Source organism: Toxoplasma gondii, chromosome XII (genome assembly GCF_000006565.2).
Source record: "Toxoplasma gondii ME49 chromosome XII, whole genome shotgun sequence".
Classification (NCBI taxonomy): Eukaryota; Apicomplexa; class Conoidasida; order Eucoccidiorida; family Sarcocystidae; genus Toxoplasma; species Toxoplasma gondii.
The window spans coordinates 167,500-185,047 of NC_031480.1; the positions used below are offsets into that span (position 1 = coordinate 167,500).

Genomic DNA, 17,548 nt, shown 5'->3' on the forward strand with positions numbered 1-17,548 from the left:
GTGCACAAGCTTGCACGGAGAACCGTTTTTAGAACTGTTTGTGTGGGATTCGCGGAAGAACCGACCGACAGAGGACGGCCTGGAGCCTTTGATGGCTTCCGCGTTGCGGCCAGGAGCTTTGCGGTCCGGAGAGAGAGAGCGATACACCTGTTTTCCTCACTTCTCTTGGGGAAAGTGACGGAGAAAAGGCGAAACTCTTGACACGGGGAAGTGCGGACCTTCGAGGCACACGCTCGTGAAGGAACTTCTGTTCACAATATACACCGCATAGCGTCCCCTCCAGTCGAGACACTTTGACGCGTAACTACGGAATGACACGGATGAGATTTTCCACGTTTGTCTGGAGTGCGACCAAAGCGTTGTTGCACTCCATCAACGCCTACGGGTGTTTAGCGTCTCTTTCGAGCCGGAGCGAAGGCATACAACGGAACTCCGCGCTTCCAGGGTGCGAACTTCTTCGCAGGGCTGCTGAGGAGTGCCTCGACGAACAGGGAAGAAAAAAGTCGCCAGCTACACAGATTTTAAAACTTGAAGAGGCGACGGAAAGGGTGCACTTGTACCATCCGTCACTGACAGAAAAGGTGAAAGGTAGCTTCGCCAGCCGTACCTTCATCTGCAGGGGCTCGAGAATCCTTTAAAAAATGCCAGTGGCAGGCGTGGAAATCCCTTGTAATAACGAGCCGCACTTCGAAGACACAGTCAGGGAAAACTCTTTGAATTTCCTCGCGCATACGTGGATAGATGCGTAGATCTTTGCACACACAGGTAAAGAAGTCATGTGGAGAGGCACATAGACTATATTTCTTGAGCTTCTCTCCTTTCTGTGCGGAGACTGGGAAACAGCCCACGTGTATCGAGAAGAAAGCTGTTGTTCTTCACAAGAAAAGCGAACGGTTCACGACCCACTTTTTCGCCCACTGGCGAACAAACACAAAAAACCAGCAAAAACTTTCAGTTTCCTGGCCCCTGCTCCAGCCTCTGCATTTTTCCTCGCACTTCCACAAACACCCGAAACGACTGAACACAACCAAAGACATCCCGCACTTCTCTGTCTCTTCTCGACAATATATAAATATATAAATATATATAAATATATATATATATATATAAATATGTATATATATGTATATATATCTATAGATAGAAATGGAAACGTTTATCTGAGTAAGGATTTTTCTGTAGGAACTCTGGGAGACAGGCAGAACTCTTTGCTTGCATGCGACCCGCGAGCCGGAGAGGGAATTTTCCGAGTTCCCTCGAGATCACGGTTCTTGTCTTTTTCGAGCACCAAACTGCCCCCGTCGGTTCGACACTCGTTACAGACTTCCAGATCGACCGAAACCGTGTACATACACATCGACGCGTGCATGCGCATATCAACGCATCTGAAAGACGCGCAGATTTTCGCACTTTTTTAGAAGCATATGCGTTCACTTTCCTGGCGCCAGGCTTTGCCCGACTGTTCAGATGGGTCCACATGCTCGCGCTTCCCAAAGAAGAGGTCTTTTTTGCGAAAGTTGTCCCCTAGGAAAAAAAGACGCGTCTTGCCCAGGCGAGCGTAGAGGCGCTGTAGAGACGTCCTGCACGAAGCAGCTGCAGTTTTGGCGAAAAATTCAAACCACCGGACTTGGCTCGGCCATGGCAAACGCCTTCGCAGCAGCTAAAGCGCCTGAAGCACCCGCCTGCGCTGGCTGAGCTTCTCCACTCTTCACCTCCCGCAAATGCGCGCCCTTTGAAGCTGTTGAAGAGGAAGAAAACTGCGAAGAAGACTGAGAAGAAAACTGCGAAGAAGACTGCGAAGAAGATTGCGAAGAAGACTGAGAAGGGATTCTTTGTTGGGCGTAAGGGCGTTCTACGCGAGCTTGTTCCACTCGAGACCGAAGCGAAGAAAGCGTTTCTCTCAGAGTCTCGTTCTCTCGCTGGAGAGACAAGTTCGACATGCGTGCAGCTTCCACCTGGTACGTTAAGTCTGCGGCAAAAGCAAGGAAAAGAGAAGAAATTCGAGCAAGAAGGGAGTGTGGGGACCAGTCTCTCCTGAAAACGACTAATGCAGGACCGACAGAGGAAGCATGTGCGAAGAGCAACGAACTCAGTGAATCTCAGCATTCTCTGCAGACACCAGCCGCCGCATCTAGAGTTCTCCCGCGACCTCCCTTGCTTCGTGATCTCCTCGTTTGCTTTTCCTCTACCTGCCTTGTGCAGTTTCTCCGACCTGCGCAAGCCTTTTTTCTCTGCTGCGACAGAGCACTCGTGTCTCACCTGTGAGGAGCGTCTGCAGATCGAGGACTCTCTGAACGATAGATTCATCCGTCATTCTGAACATCCACAAGTGACCCACTCGCACAGCCTGCACAAGCTTGCAAGCGTCCCCAAGAGACGGAAGTCTCTCGGTCTTTTGCCCGGTAAAAACGAAAACAACAAGCAAGTCTGAGAGTTCCTTTCCTCGTTTTCGTTTACCTTCCCTCCCCCCGGATCCCACACAAAGAACAGACATATCCCGACATGAAACAACGCCTCTCTCCCCTGTCTCTAAACCTTCTTCCTTCTCGTCTTTTCCTTCCCTCTCCTTCTCCCTCTCTTCTTCTTCCTCCCCTTCCTCTTTCCTCGACCTCCGTATCCACGCTCGACGTCGGATAAATAGATATTCCTTTGCTGGCAATCCAAGAAATGGCACATCTGTGTGTATCTGTTGCTTCCACGTTAAATGACACACGACCGCGCGAACGTAAAAAAACATGATATTTCTGGATATCCACATATATAATATGTATACATATATACATACACACATATACATATACATATATATATATATATCTTGCATGGTGAAGAAAAAAAGATTTGTTAAATTGCGTAGAGAACACAATTTCCTTCTCCCTACGTTGCGAGCGTTTCGCGATCGAGGACTTGAAGGAGATCTCCGGCAGAAGTCTGCAGATCGACTCCGAGCTGAGCAGCGATGTGGTGGAGATCGACTTCGGCTTTCTCTGCTGCTTCTTCTCTCTCTTCCGTTTCCCCCTCTCTCTGCTCTGTCTCCTCCTTGCTCTTCTCTTCTGGGAGTTGGCCTGCGGGTGTTTTCTCTCCCTGACAAGCTACTTCCTGTCTCAGAGTCTCTTCTTGCGAACCGCGAGACCCTCCGCAGGCACCCTCGTCGCTTTCCGACTCTTCCTCGTTTCCTTCGCGTTCCTTCTCTTCTTTCTCCTTTTCTGCTCGTCCTTCGCATTTATCTGGCAACTCTGTGTTCGTGAGAGGAGAAGAAGAGGAAGAAGACGCAGAGAGAGAAGAAGAGGAAGAAGACGCAGAGAGAGAAGAAGAGGAAGAAGAAGCAGAGGGAGAAGAAGAGGAAGAAGCAGAAGGAGGTGAAGAAGAGGAAGAAGAAGAGAGAGCAGAGGAGGGAAGAGACGCAGTTGCTTCCATTTTGTCGCTCTCTTAGGGAGAAGGTAGAGGAACGAAGAAGGCGAGTGATTCCTCCAAAGAGAGAAAAGAGGAGAGAACAAGAGAGAGATCCGGAGAGAAAACGAAGGAATACGGGAGGACAAGAAAGAAGGGAGGAGAGAGGTAAGCAGAGAAATTAGGAGAGAAGAAAGAGAATGAGGGAGACTACAAAAGAAGAAAGACTATGGGAGAAAAAGAGAAGAAGAGAATGGCAGCAGCGGGCAGAAGAGGAGCGAAGGAGGACGACGACGATCGGCGGAAGCGAATATGGAGATAGGCGACGAGGAACGGCTTTCTTTGTTTCATCAGAAGCGAAGAAGGAAGCAAAAGAATTGATTCGAAAGGAAAACTTCAAATGCAAGGAAAAGTGTAGAAGACGCCAAAGTCCGCTTTTCGCCGGTGCCTCGGTGTCTTCCAAAAAAGCGCTCACGTAAGACACCCGCTTTCGTTTTCGAGCGCTGTTTGTGAGTCATGCATCTCTCTCTGTTCTCGTGTATTTATTAATGACCTTTTATTTTTCTTTCTCCCCTCTCTTTTCCTCCTTTCTCGTCTTCTCCCGCCTTCGCCGTCTCTCCGAACCTACGCGGGGGGGGGGGGGGCAGCTGGCGCTAGAAGCCACCGGCCGAGATTTTTTCCTGCGAAAAGAAGAAGCAGAAAACGCAGATTTTCGTGTCTTTTCTCCATTTTTCGTCTCTTCAACGAAGAGACTCGCGCAAGAAGGCGATGGTCAAGAGGGTGAAGACTCCGAGCGCCAGTGCCCTTCGTTTCCTCTCCGTTTCTTTCCTTTTTCTCTCTTTTTCCGCTCGATCTGCCCTTCCACTGCAGCCTTGACGTTTCACGAACAGACTGAGCTACGCGTTTCCAGAAGGCAGGCTCAGAGAACAGAGCGGCTTCCCTCTCTTTCAGAGCGACGTTTGTTCTGCCCACCTAGACAGATGCAGCATTCTTCTCGACGACAAAACTTCCCTCTCTCTCCAGGGCGCCTGCCCTCCCTCCTCTGTGACTGAGCAGCTCCATGCACACACCCTTCTGTGCGCGGATGCGGAAATCGATTTACTTACACATTTATCGATTTATTTATATATTTAGATATGCGTGCAAAGGGAGACAAATCTCGCATGTGTATGCATATATATACAAATATATACAAATATATACAAATATATATATATATATATATGTATATATATATATATATATGTATATGTATATAATTGTATATTTGCGTACCATGGATGCTCAAGTGTACGTATGAAGAGGGACACAGATTTCTGGGTGTTTTGTGTACATGCACAAATCCATAGATGACTATGTATACATATACATCTATATACATGACTATCTATCTAGAGATATATGTATATATGCAGTAGCTGTAGAAGGTAGCAAATGGGTGCATCGTCTGTTTTTCGGCGCAGACGTTTCTGCTTGCGGATCCACATGTCGCGCCAAGAGCTGCAGCAGCTGTATGGATAAACGCGTTTCAAGTCTCCACCCGGAAGTATTTTTTCATACAAGCTGTACAAGGCGCAAACTCCGTGAGAAGCCTTTCCCCTACCTCCGCAATGCCGCTGCAGCCTTGCTCGCCGAAACCGCAGTCTCGCGTGAGACCCCACACGCAGGTCCCCCTCTCAAACCTCAAACTCCACAGGACCTCTTCTTCTCTCTCTGCTTCCTCTCTCTCTGCTTCTTCTCTCTCTGCTTCTTCTTCTTCGTCTTCTTCTTCTCTCTCTGCCTCTTCTTCGTCTTTCGCGCTGGCAGCCGCCGCGGACTTTTGGCGGTCGTACGTGAGAGCTACGGAGCCGGCTTTCCGGGGAGGCAGAGAAGCGAAGGAAAGAGAAACTGGAAGATGGCAGAGGACAGAGAAGGGAGGAGAGGAATCAGAGGACGCAGACAAAGGCGAGGAAGAGCGGACTGAGGAGAGACAGGCAGCGTTTTTGTGTGGCGCTCGCGCCTGGGAGATTCGCTCGTCTTCGCATGCAGAGGAAACTTGGAGAGGAAAAGGCACCGACGAGAAAGTCCAGGATTCACGAAGAGAAGCCGATTTGGAAGAGAAACAGACAACAGAGACAAAGGCGCACAGGAGACGCGCATCTTCTATGAACATCTGCAGCCAAAACGGATTCCACCCAGACAGAGAGAGAAGCCTTGAAGCGCCAGGAGAAGAAGGAGAAGAAGAGGAACGAGGAGAAGACGAAAAGGGAGAAAGAACAGAGGGGGGTGGAACGAAAGAGAGAGGCGATGGAGGAAAATATGACATCGTGGAAGGAGAAGAAGAAATGAAAGGAGAAGAAAATTTAAAGGAAGGGCGTGGAATGGCAGAGAGAGAAGAAGATGGAAGAGGAGAACTTCTGGAAGAAGAACTGAAAGAAGAGGGAGAAGGAAGTGGAGTGGAAGAGAAAGAAGATGAAGGAACATGTCGAGAAAGAGAGGATGAAACGGAAGAGAGCGCCGAGAGAGGTTCCTTCGGAGATACCTCCACACTCGCAGCATGCCCTTTCAGTCCTGTGAAGGCAGATGCTCCTTTTTCGAAAAGATTTTCGCGCTTATTTTTTTGTGGCTCTTCACCTGGTCGAGTTGAGGAAGAATTTTCTTCGTCTCTGCACATGAACTCTCCAGGAGAAGAAAAATCCGCAGGCGGAGGCATCTCGTCTTCTTCCCTTGTCAGCCCGTTAAGCTCCTTCATTTCCTCTTCCTCTCTCTCGTCTTCTTCGTCTGTCTCTTCTTGCTCTTCCTCTCTCTCGTCTTCTTCTTCCTCTTCCTCTCTCTCGTCTTCTTCTTCCTCTTCCTCTCTCTCGTCTTCTTCCTCTTCCTCTCTCTCGTCTTCTTTCTCTTCCTCTCTCTCGTCATCTTCTTCCTCTTCCTCTCTCTCGTCTTCTTCTTCCTCTTCCTCTCTCTCGTCTTCTTCTTCCTCTTCCTCTCTCTCGTCTTCTTCTTCCTCTTCCTCTCTCTCGTCTTCTTCTTCCTCTTCCTCTCTCTCGTCTTCTTCGTCTGTCTCTTCTTGCTCTTCCTCTCTCTCGTCTTCTTCTTCCTCTTCCTCTCTCTCGTCTTCTTCTTCCTCTTCCTCTCTCTCGTCTTCTTCTTCCTCTTCCTCTCTCTCGTCATCTTCTTCCTCTTCCTCTCTTTCGTCATCATCTTCGTCTGTCTCTTCTTCCTCTTCCTTTTCCTGTTCCTCCTCCTTGTCTTTTCCCTGTCCGTCGGCGCATGCGGTGTCTGCTCTCCCCTGCTCCTCTCCTGGGGCAGCAGCTGCCAAGAGGCCTTCCGTCGTCATTCTTCTGTCGCTTCCTTGTCAGAGTGCGTCGCCTCCGCTGTCTTCCCTTTCGTCTCTCTCTTCTCTCGCGCCATGCTTTGCTCGTCTGCCGAGAGAGAGCAGTCGCCTCAGAGTGCTGCTCTCTTCTCTTTCGTCTTCCCCAGTTTTCAACTCTCTCGCGAGTCGCCTGGAGAGCGAGCCGCGTCGGAGAGAGCTCAGTGGAAACTCGGCTGGCGAAGAAGAAGACGAAAGTGAACGCGAAGGTGAAGAAGAGGACGAAGAGACTGAAGCGTCACGAGCCTCTTCGCAGTCGGGAGTAGGACAGCTTCCCCCTCCTCTCGCCGCCCTGCTTCTCTCTCTCAAGTTGTCTTCGGCCTTCTCTCCTGTGTATAGACAGTCTCTGCACTCCCTTCCAGTTTCGGAGGTTCAGGCATGGAAGGCAGGAGAGGCGACTCTCTGCTCTGGGACTGCTTCGCCGGCAGGTCGAAGAAGAAGCGCAGGAGATCGAGACAGTCGTTCTTCTCTGAGGAAGAAACAGAGAACTGGCGCGCGAGGAATCGCGGAAGGGATGGGAGAGGGAGGAGCTCGAGAGGAAGAGAGTGCAGGTCGAAGAGAGGAAGAAGAGAAGGCGACAGAGACGGAAGTGAGCTCGACGCTGAGAAAAAAAGTGAGGAAGAAAGACATTTTTCATCCCTACCTCTTTGTCCTCGTCGGATGCGCTGTCTCCGGAGACGCAGCGGCCGCTCTACACCTCCTTCGAGCGATTTCTCTCATGGAAAAAATGCGGAGAGAGAACGCAGAGAAGGAACAAATGGCGACGAGAGAGAGAACAGGAGACGCAGCGGACGAACGACACAGAGGGGAAGAACATGCAGAAATCTGGGAGGCCAGCAACATGACCAGCAGACTTGATGGAGACAAGCAGAACGGAGAAGAACAGAAAAAAGAGGCAGAAGAAAAGGGAGAGAAGGTGACAAGTAGTGAAAAAAGAAGCGACCTGTCTTTTTCCATCGACATTTCGGAAGTCATTCTTGCGTGCAATGCTGCAATCGCGTCTGTCCTCCTTCTCTCACCGGGTGGCTACAGGGATTTGTGTTCCCTTGAAAACAGTGGAGAAAAGCAAGAAGAAGCATCACAGGTTGGAATCACTATGTTCGAAGAATTCTGTCTTCGGCCTCTTCTTCTCCTTTTGCAGTCTCCATCTGCTCTTGCTCATTTTCTTCAACTCACTCTCTCCACTCTTACGAAGGCCCAGACCGTGAGACATTCCACCGCCATCTCTTCTTCTTCTCTCTCTTCTTCTCTCTCTTCTTCTTCTGTCTGCTGTGGACAGAAGGGAGAAGGTGACGTCTTGGGGGGCAGAGGACCTGGAGACAGAGAGGCAGAGGAGACGGCGGGAGAACGGTGGAGAGAGGCCGCACAAGACGTTCTGCGAGTGCGTCTCTCTGCCTGCAAGCTGCCTTTCTTCACACGGAAAGCGACGCCCGTTCAGGGAGAAAAGGAGCAGGAAACTTCTCCCTCTTTTTCTGTTTCTTCTCTCTCCGAGCTTTTCTCTTGGGCGACAGTCGAGGCTTCCAAGGAGCGTGTGATCGTTCCCAGTCTCCTCGTCAGCCGGCGAGGCACCGTCGGTCTCTGGCTTCTCGTTGCTGCTGCCCTTTACATTTTCCATAGAACAAAGAGAAAGACGACAACCTGCTCTGGAAGGTCGTTCGAGTTTTGCAGCTGCGAGAAAGGTTCGAGTTCCGCTTCCCTTCTTCCCCTCTTGCGCAGGCCTTCCTCTTCGCCTCGTGACTCTCCTGTTTCGTCGTTTTCGTCAGCTGCTTCGCTTCTATCTCGCCTTCTCGCTTCCTCTTTCCAGTCTCCTGCAGAGCGGCCTCGCTTTGCAGTGTCGCAGCAAGACCCACGGCGCTCTCCAGTTCGGCCCTGCCTCAGTTGCGTGTCTTCCTTCTTTCTCTTTCTTCTGCTCTCCGCTGAAGACGCGAGACATCGCCTCCGGACTCGAGCGAACTTCTCCCTGTCTCCACCCCTGTCCCTCCGGAAGCTCCCGCGGCGGCGGTGGAGCCCAACGCACCCTGCCGGGACCTGCCCGACGTCGCGAGACGCGCAGCGAAGCAGAGAGGCGCGAAAAGAACCGACAGCAGAGACGGACGAGGAACGCAGCATGGAAGATGGTTCAGAAAACAATCTCTTCGGGTGCGACGACATTCGCCGCGTCGTCCAGTTCATGATGCAGCTGTTCACGAAGCCATGCAGGGCGCGTAGAAGCTGAGGACCGGCGCTTCCTGCTTTTCATGCTCTTGTCCTGTGGACAAGGACGAGACAGGAGCGATCGATTCGCGTTTCAGCGCCAGAGAGATCTCTCCCGCGAGCAGTCAGCTGCCCCCGTCCGTTCGCGTCTCCTGGGCCGTCGAAGGCAGCGGCCTTTCCCAGCAGAAACCTGCAGCTGAGTTTCAGGACGCGGAACTCTCAGTGGCGCGAGACACTGCTCCTCGAGGCCTCTCCCGTGCTTTCAAGAGAATCCCCGGACGACTGGACACAAGAGTTGTCTGTTTATCTCCTCGAGGAGGACAACCGACTCCCGGCCTCTCTGCGTTGTCAGGCTGTCATCTTGGACACAGGACTGAGTTTCTCGCAAGGCCGACTACCTCGATTTCGTAGATCTTCGAATGGAACTTGCATGTGACAGTTTTTTATTTTTGAAGTAGCGAGAAGCCCCGCAAGCCACTGGTTTCTGCGGTGAGGAGAGGGCAGTCAAGAGGGCGCGGAAAGAAGCGAACCTGCGCCTTCGGAGTTTTCTTCGAAACTCGCGTGCGACTCGGAGGCGCGGAGCAAATGGTCTTTCCTCCATTTCTCTTCTTCGTGCCTAAGGCTCGGAGAGACTCTTGCACACCGCTGCCTGCAAGCCGCGCGACGTCTCTTGGCTCGTAAATCTTTTGAAGAACTTGGCAGTCCAATCCTAGTTCGTCTGAGTCTGTGACACAAAAGGGAGGTGCCCTCAACCATGCTGCTTTTGCTTTGCTTTTGCGTAGACGATGGCGCCTCCTCTGACTGGGGTTTCAACGTCACGTGTACGAAAAAGTCGAGCTTCCAGGGGAGTCTGACTCGGATTGCAAGCGGGGAGAGTTCAGTGTGTTGGCTACTTTTCAGTCACAAAAATACCATTATTTCACCGTTGAACTAGGTCAAGGGTAGAGCAACGGACTGAAGCACTGGGAGCAACGCGCACAAATTCTCTTTTGTCGCAGGTAAAACGGCCTCCACCTTGAGCTGTTTTCTGGCTTCCTCTGCCACCGAGTTGTATTTTAGCAGGAAAAGAGTTAATCTATATTGACTCGCCAGAATGCCGTGGTAAACATATTTTATGACTTTCGGGGGCAGAGGAGCAGAGCAAATCGGATCTCCACGTTCGCAAGATAGAAGGGCGTTTGTCGACAGCCATAAGTCGCTGTTCTCTCGAATGGCGCAGTCGCTGAACCGCTGTGAGTGAAAGTAGAATATGTCTGAACTAGTGTGATACACCCTGTAGAAAAAGACAAGGCACACTTGACTACGAAAAGAGGCGTTTCGACGGTTCATCTGTGCCTGTGTCATACCCTCCACGTGTATAGCCCAGCTGGCGAGCGTGGTGGAGTGCTTTAGAGTTGAGAAGACAGGATTAAAAAAAGTCGACAAATCAACCTCAAGAACTCAACCGGCACATTCCTGGCCGACCGCGAAGAAGGCCTGCACAGAAGAAGTTGCGCATTCATGAGGGAAGAAGTCGTGGTACATCGGGTGCTCTCCCTTTGGCTGCGTCTCTCTCCGCCCACAAGGCGAAAAGGACCCTCGAGAAAAAGACAGCAGAGAGAGAGGAAGACTGGCGTTCTTTCACCGATGGTCGCAGCCACACGAACGCGGTGTTTCACCTCAGGTCGACAGAGGCGTCGTCGTACAAGCGGAAATTCCAGCAACAACGCGAGAGGCTGCTTCTCTTCCACTCGACGCCCGGCACGCCCCTGGGGACCCATCGCTGCGGTCCCGACGTTTGCATCGAAAAATCGGAAACAAAGACCAAGGAAAAAACGCCAAACACCCACACATGCATCTACACACACACATCCCTATCAACATGAACCAAGTGCATATATATATATATATATATATATACATACATGTGTTTGCGTAAATACATGCGATTTGGACGAAGAAAGTCGATGCATTCGATTTTTTGTGTTGGTTGAGAGAGGCGATGCGTCCACTGCGTTGCGTCAAGTTCTTCTTGCCTTTCGCCTGTCTCCAATCGGCGGCTTTCTCCGCAAATTCACTTTTCCTCAGAACGACGCGACTGTTGTTCCAGTGCCCTCAGCCTCTTCTCTCTGAGTATCTCTAGGTCCGCTTGGCCCCGCTCTTCTTTTCGCTCTTCTTTTTCCGATTTTTCTGATTTTTCTTCTGAATTCCTCGCTTCTTTTTCGGAGCTGCTTCGCGGGGCGTCGCCGGCGACTGGCAGCGCAGGCGAGGAAGGAGATGCGGATGGAGACAGAGTCCGCGACACAGAAGAAGAGTCTTTCTCACGGCCTGCCTTGGCTTTAGCTTCGGCGAGTTGTTGCTGGTGTTCGATGAACTCGAAGACTGAAAACAGAAAATCGGAGAGAGATTGTGCCTCTGTTCTTCAAATCGCAACACACGGCGCCCGCGCCCTGCAACTCTCTGTTTGTATCGACTCTCAATGGCAATTACCAGCACAGGGTGCCGATAGGGAAGCCTCTCCACACGATTTGGGCACTGGTTCTTCATGCTGATACTCATATATATCTTTCGAGTCGGCAATTCTCATCTGAGAGTCGAAGATCCACTGCCAAAATCCGACAGCTTGCGCAAGGTTCTGCGCTGCACACGGTGGACTGCGGCTTCTTCGAGAAAGAGAGACTTCCCTTCACAGAGGTTCCAGCCATCCTGATTAGTGTTCTCCAGTGACTGCCATGGCGTTCAGTCGGTGACGTCACCAGTGGCTTCCAGCGCTTTTGCTTCTGCGTAGCTGCCATCTGCATGCAGACTGAGAAGAGAGGATTCTTTGCACTTTTGCCGAATCCATTTTCGAAGGATATGCAAGCTCACGTTCAGACTGTGCCCCTATGGCCTCCGAGAACCGGCGACTCGGCCACTGCTTCATGGAGCGCCCAGTGCGCGGGTCGACGACGGCGATGTGAGGAAAGCTTGTCACCTGCAAGGCAAAGAACTCCACGCGAGACACCCAGACAGCGTTCGCCGCCAGCAAGAGAAGACCGCGCGGAAACTGCGGAACACCCGGCTGAAGCAAGTCAGGAGACGCTCCGCGAAGAAGACGCTGCAAAACTGGAGGCGGGAAGCCGCAACTCGCGTGCAGAGACAGTGCGACGAAAACGAGACGAGGTTCGTAAAAACGAAACGAACACCAGGGAGACCCAGAAAGAAAAGAGGCGAAAAAAACAGGAGAGCAAGGGAGAACCGCGAGAAACAACGAGGCAAAACACAGGAGAGAGAACAGGAGAGAGAACAGGAGAGACCAAGAAGAAGAGGGAGCACTTGGCTGTGAGTTGCGTTGCAGGGAGAGTCTGATGGTTTTGCAGACCTTATAGAGTTCGCAGAAGACGCGCCCTTCCTGATTCGATTCAGCTCGCTGCCAGAATACGAAAAACTCCTTCAGCAGATCCTGCGTACGCGCGTGGAAGAAGAAAAGAGCAAGTTTCTGCGAGGCCGAAACTTCGAGCTCAGCCTTCTTTTCATCACACGACTCGCAGTGTGTTTGCACCCTCATTTGCATGCCCTACACAAATCTCGCACACGAGGAGAGACCCCAGGCATGAGGCGACGGAGAGACACCGACAGAATCCTAGATCTGCAGTAAGGCCTTCAACGCTTGGCTTCTGCATGCTCCCCTGCCGGTCTCCACTTCCTGTTACATTCGTCCACAAGCTGTCAGCTGTTTACAACAGTGCACCTCATCGTCGGCTGTTGCCGCTTCACTGCTTGAGAGAGCAGGCGACGCTCATTTCCGAGTTCTGCACGTCCCCGGAGAGACTGCACCTCGTTCTGCGTCGTTGCCCTGGAACTGTTGAAAACAGACTTCTCTGAGGTTACTCTTGTCGGTTCACAGACGCAGAGAGGAGAAAACGCGGACCTGAACAACCTCCGAGCGCCAGATGTCGCGATTCAGTTTGTGGCTGCCGAACTCATCTGCCTTCTGAATGTTCACGAGCAGCCAGCGGCCAGTTCGCATGCAGAGCTCCCGCGCCTGCGAAAACGCTCGAGCAGTCCGCAAAGATCGGGGGATGCACAGCAGCCTCGAAGAACTCAATTGTCTGCATCTCGAGACGGGAGACACCTTGCGAACCCTGGAGACTATAACGACCGGCCTAAACATCCGTTCTTTCCACCTCCACGAAAAAAACGCGACCCATGGCACATGCAGAGATCCGCAGACCTGAAGCATCCGTCTGACATCCACTCCAATACCTCTCTGCGTACACAGATCTACACAAATTTCCAGTTGTACATATGCATATATATATAAGCGCAGCGTTGCACACATGCACAAAAGGAATGAGGCACACATATGGCACTTCACACGAATGTATACATGTATGTATATACATATACATATATATACCTACGTGCTCATATACATATATATATATATATATACATATATATATATATATATGTGAAGAGTTGAAAAGCAGAGTACGCCTCTCAGAGAGCCGCGTTCGCTTCCGCAGGTGCAAGTTTCTTCTTGTGTATCCTCTTATGCTCGCTTGCGTCGCGGTGCTATTCTGATCTGATCTCTCCTGGTTTTAAAAAACGTTTTTTATATTTTATCATCGGCGCGCGCGTCGACTCGGGCCGCGGTTTGCCTGGCCCCTTTTGTTTCTCCAACGCAACAGTTTTTTTTTCTTTTTGCATTGACCCATTTCCAGGGCACTTTTCTCCTTTGTCGCGACGCACCTTGGCAAAGGACAAGGTGCAGACGAGCTCCTTGGGAGGTTCGTACAGGCCTGCGAACGCGGAACTTCCGGCGTCCATCGCCACTGTGAGACTCGACGGCAAAGCTGCAGAAACGGAGAAGTGGAGTCGGGAGCAGTGGAAGAGAAACAAGGAGACAGAGGGAACTGAAGAGCAGACATGCGCTCGCAAACGAAACAGAATAGAACGCAGCACGGTCAACATGCCTCAGTCACGAGGACCGGCAACCCAGCGATCTGGCGCTGCTGCAGAGAAGAGACGAAGTGATGAGGAGTGACGGGAGGAGTGGAGAAGATCGACCGAGAAAAAAAGAGAGTTCTCTGAAAGAGACAGGAAACAGAAGAGGCCTTGCAGAGAGAGAGCGAAGGGGAGGACAAAAAACAACGAGGGACTCTCCAGAGAAGAAGATCTGTGAAGAGGAGGCGATTCACCTCCGAAAATCTTACAGGTCGCTGCCGCAGCCGAGGCTGCTCTGTCTTCTGCCGCAGGTTCGCCATACAGCGGCTCTGCAGGACCGCAGAAAAGCAGCAAGTGCAGAGGGAAGTCGAGAAAGCAGTCGGAATGAAATGGCGAAGAAACAGAGAGAAGAACGCGTTTCGTTCTGTGGCAAGGCGGCACAGAAGCGCGCGGCAGAGTTACAGCCGAAGCAGCAGCGCAGGCGGAAAGGCACACGAAGCAGACTGGAAAAGCAACTGCGAATCCTCTGTTCCAGTTGAGGGAAACTCCGTTCTTTCAGTTCGCCATCTGCCCCGAATGTAGCGACTCTGAACGCTGAACTCTGTTCCGCGTTGGCTCTCCAATTTTGCTTCTCCCTTCTGTTCTGCAAAGTCTCACGCGTCAGAAGCGTTTGTCTGTAGGCAGGATCTGGTTTCCTGAGTTCCTCTTCTTCCTGCGCCTGCTGAGCAGCGGCCGAGGCGGCGCCTCGATAGGGACAAGACGCAGTTGAAGAGGAAGACGCAGTTGAAGAGGAAGACGCAGTTGAAGAGGAAGACGCAGTTGAGGAGGAAGAAGACAGCAAAGAAGAAGGAGAAAGAAAAGAAGAAGAGGAAGAAGAGGAAGAAGAGAGAGGCGTAAGGTGCGTGTCTGGAGAGACCCTGTTGGGTCGGCAGGCCTCGGCTGCTGCACGACCTCGACTGGGCAAGCCGACAGAAAGGCCTTCTTCTTGGTGATCGAAGAACAGCAGCGCTGCTGCGTTGCAGTCTCCCGCGGCCATCTGCGAAGAAAAGCACAAGCGAACTGCATGCAGTCGCGGAGAGCAACGACCAGGCCGCGCACAGAGAGAAGAGGGCGCAGACGAACTTGAAGAGACTGACGACAGGGAACTCGCGAAAGAGAGAGAGAGAAAGAAGTCGAGGCACTGCGGGGAGAAGCGCGCTCAGGTTCTTGGAGAAAGAATCCCTCTGGAGGTAGTCATTATCGCAGAACGAAAACTGTCGCCTTCGAGGTGCAGAAGGAGACTCGCTCCTCACCACGCAGTCACATGTCGACGGGGCAAGACGGTGCGACTCTCTCGGGCGCCTGCACCTCTCGCGAATCCTCAAGAAAAACAGCTGTTTTGAGAGGTGACGATGACAGCAGCCGAAACCGCTCCGCATGCAGCAAAGAAACGATAAACCTCTGCGTGCAGATGACTGAAAAGAAAACAGTCCACGAGCAGGTATGGGATCTACACTCCAAGTGTGAGAAAGGACTGCGTGCCTCGTTCCAGGTCCAGAGCGAGACAAGAGGAAACTCACCTCCACGTAGCGCGTCGCGGTCTCGCGGTCGGAGACGCCTGACAGGAGACAGAGAGAGCAACGGCGGGAGGAAGTCGCGGCGAGACAAGCGTCGCAAGAAAGACGAGGCAGATGGAGGCCGAGGAGCCGAGAAATGGCCTCGAACGCATGCGCCAGAGTCTCGACTCACGCGCACAGCGATGGGCAGAGACCTTGGACACCCGAGACATGAGAGGAAGAGAAACCGAGCGCGAAGTCGCAGAGGAGAGCGGAGGAAGAAGCAAGCGAGGAGGCAGGAAAGACAGACCGACTCTAGATAGGAAAGGAAAGCAACCGCACATGCTGGAACTCGTCAAAAAGGGTCTCTTCGGCGTCTGAAAGTGGCGGAAAAAATCATTTCCAAGAAAATCACACTTACCTGTCGCCGCCATAAACTGCTGAACAGTTTCCTCTGTGCAATTCATTGTGACTTTCGTTCCTTGTTCCCCTCTTCGTTCTTGGTTTTTTCCTTGTTTTTTCTCCGGCGTTTCCTTTCTGTTTCGAGTGACCCCACCCCCGTCTTTCCTTCTGTACAGGCGCCTTGGAGGAAAAGGAGGAAAAAAGGCGAAGAAAGCCTGAAGAAGACGACAGAGAAGACGACGGGTAAAGAAGGACTTGCTGGTCTTGAACAAAGAGTCTCCTTCGCTACCTTAAGGTCCGTTGACTTCCTGGGACATGCGTCCTGACACGGTTCTCTGCAGAGGCCAACTTCGATCTCATGTCTTGGAGAAGAAGGAAGCCGATTCGCTGCCGAGAGAGAAGGAAGAGAACCTGAGGAGATACGGTTGCCCCCAAAAGAGGAGACAAGACACGCGTCTGCTCGGTGCCCGCCGTGGGGAGTTCGACGCGAAGAAAGACGCACAACGTCCGGCGCCTCGCTGGCTCGACCTGTCGATTCTGGAAAGAAACGTTCCGATTCCCCAAGATAAAGAGCACTGGTGCAGAGAACTTATCGCATTCTCCGTTCGAAGCCGGCGATAAAAAGGCCAAGATTGCAGGGAGAGACCTTGCGGCGCTAGAGAGGATACATTTTGGGATGTGTACCGGGGCGTCTAGCTTTCGTTGGCGGCTGAATCGTTACGAAAACGGGAAGTTCGGAACTCCATCCAGAACGCTTTTCTCATGTGGTTGAGCTAAAAAGAAGTCGCCTTCCCTGCAGGTTTCAGGGGCAACCGGTGGCGCTGGCGACGACGCGCAGGAGGTCCGAAGATGACACAGGGACGCCGCCGAGAGAGAGTTGACGGTGTCGAAGCACCCTCGACAGCACTCCGCCTCAAATCAGAAAAAAAGGCGGACAAGAGACTCGCATAGTTTCCCTCGAAACAGCGGGGCAGGTGGTGACCCGGATTTTCCCCGCGGTCGTTCGCAAGACACCGGGGAAACGAGGCGCTGCGACCTCTAGGTCGGAGCAAGATCTTTTTTCGCGACGGAGATCGCAGAGAACGGAGACAGGGCGCTGCGGGATGGAAAGGAGAGACATAAGGCACGAAAACCTCCGCAAACTCGAGGAAAGCGCTAACCTTTCCCAGCAGACAACAGACGGGAAGTCAGTCGCGCGCTTCCCTCGTTACTTTTCTTCGCATCGGGCAGCTGTCTCTCACGGGTACACGCCGCGGCGGCCTGTGTGCGCGAGAACGGTTTCTCTGGCGCGATCAGCGAGGCGTTGCGCGAGGAATTGCCTCCAGTATCCAATCCAGAGAAGGCCTCTAGCACCGGAACTCGCTCGCCTCTCGCCCGGACCTGCTCTCGCGCTGAGAATATCTCACCTGTGCGCGAGTCTGCTGCAGGATCTGCGGTTTATTTTTATGCCGCGGGTGCCGCCGGCGGCATCACCCCTGACCCAAGCACGGACAACGTAGGCAGCCCAGTTGTGTGTCCTCAGCAACGAAAGAACAGCTTTTTTCGTGAGACGTTGCGGACGCGATTTCCTCAAACATCCCCCTTCACCCCATTCTTCGGTCCCCCCCAAATCTACCACTTTCATGGCAAAGTGTGCGAGGAACAGGTGACGACAGTCCGTACCGGCGGCAGGCCTTTCAGACCGCCTGTTTCATTTGGCCAAGTTTCTCTGAAACAACCTCGGAACTTCCAGTTCTACTTCACCTCGCTCTCCTTCGCTTCTCCCCTTCCT

The 17,548-nt window shown here is 52.2% G+C and overlaps 3 protein-coding genes across 3 annotated transcripts; 1 reads left to right on the forward strand and 2 right to left on the reverse strand.

Moving 5' to 3' along the window:
- Positions 1–214: 214 nt before the first annotated feature.
- Positions 215–4,454, reverse strand: TGME49_300180 (hypothetical protein). Its single transcript, XM_002371700.2, has 3 exons — positions 2,882–4,454; positions 2,260–2,315; positions 215–1,969 (listed from the first exon to the last, which is right to left on the reverse strand). Exons 1-3 carry the CDS (start codon positions 3,415–3,417, stop codon positions 1,614–1,616), a joined length of 948 nt encoding a protein of 315 aa, XP_002371741.1. The 5' UTR covers positions 3,418–4,454; the 3' UTR covers positions 215–1,613.
- A 546-nt stretch (positions 4,455–5,000) lies between these two features.
- TGME49_300160 (hypothetical protein) lies at positions 5,001–11,330 on the forward strand (the record flags this gene model as incomplete). The annotated part of the gene is made up of 1 exon (XM_018782386.1): positions 5,001–11,330. One exon carries the CDS (start codon positions 5,001–5,003, stop codon positions 8,952–8,954), a length of 3,954 nt encoding a protein of 1,317 aa, XP_018635194.1. The 3' UTR covers positions 8,955–11,330.
- TGME49_300150 (hypothetical protein) lies at positions 10,378–17,537 on the reverse strand. Its single transcript, XM_002371697.2, has 9 exons — positions 15,797–17,537; positions 15,400–15,437; positions 14,498–14,876; positions 14,110–14,169; positions 13,646–13,749; positions 12,822–12,935; positions 12,273–12,353; positions 11,780–11,885; positions 10,378–11,293 (listed from the first exon to the last, which is right to left on the reverse strand). The coding sequence occupies exons 1-9, from the start codon at positions 15,840–15,842 to the stop codon at positions 10,986–10,988; spliced, it is 1,236 nt and encodes a 411-aa protein (XP_002371738.1). The 5' UTR covers positions 15,843–17,537; the 3' UTR covers positions 10,378–10,985.
- Positions 17,538–17,548: the final 11 nt, after the last annotated feature.

Bases quoted from the DNA above. Each gene is read 5' to 3' on its own strand.
- TGME49_300150 (XM_002371697.2), bottom strand. From the start codon at position 15,842: ATGAATTGCACAGAGGAAACTGTTCAGCAGTTTATGGCGGCGACAG. The intron at 12,354-12,821 runs GTCCGCGTTTTC...GCGCGTACGCAG, and splicing joins GGCGCTCGGAGGTTGTTCAG to GATCTGCTGAAGGAGTTTTT. The intron at 11,294-11,779 runs GTGAGCTTGCAT...TTCTGTTTTCAG, and splicing joins CATAGGGGCACAGTCTGAAC to TCTTCGAGTTCATCGAACAC.
- TGME49_300180 (XM_002371700.2), bottom strand. From the start codon at position 3,417: ATGGAAGCAACTGCGTCTCTTCCCTCCTCTGCTCTCTCTTCTTCTTCC. The intron at 2,316-2,881 runs GTAGGGAGAAGG...GTGGATGTTCAG, and splicing joins GATCGCGAAACGCTCGCAAC to AATGACGGATGAATCTATCG. The intron at 1,970-2,259 runs GTGAGACACGAG...CTTTTGCCGCAG, and splicing joins TCTGCAGACGCTCCTCACAG to ACTTAACGTACCAGGTGGAA.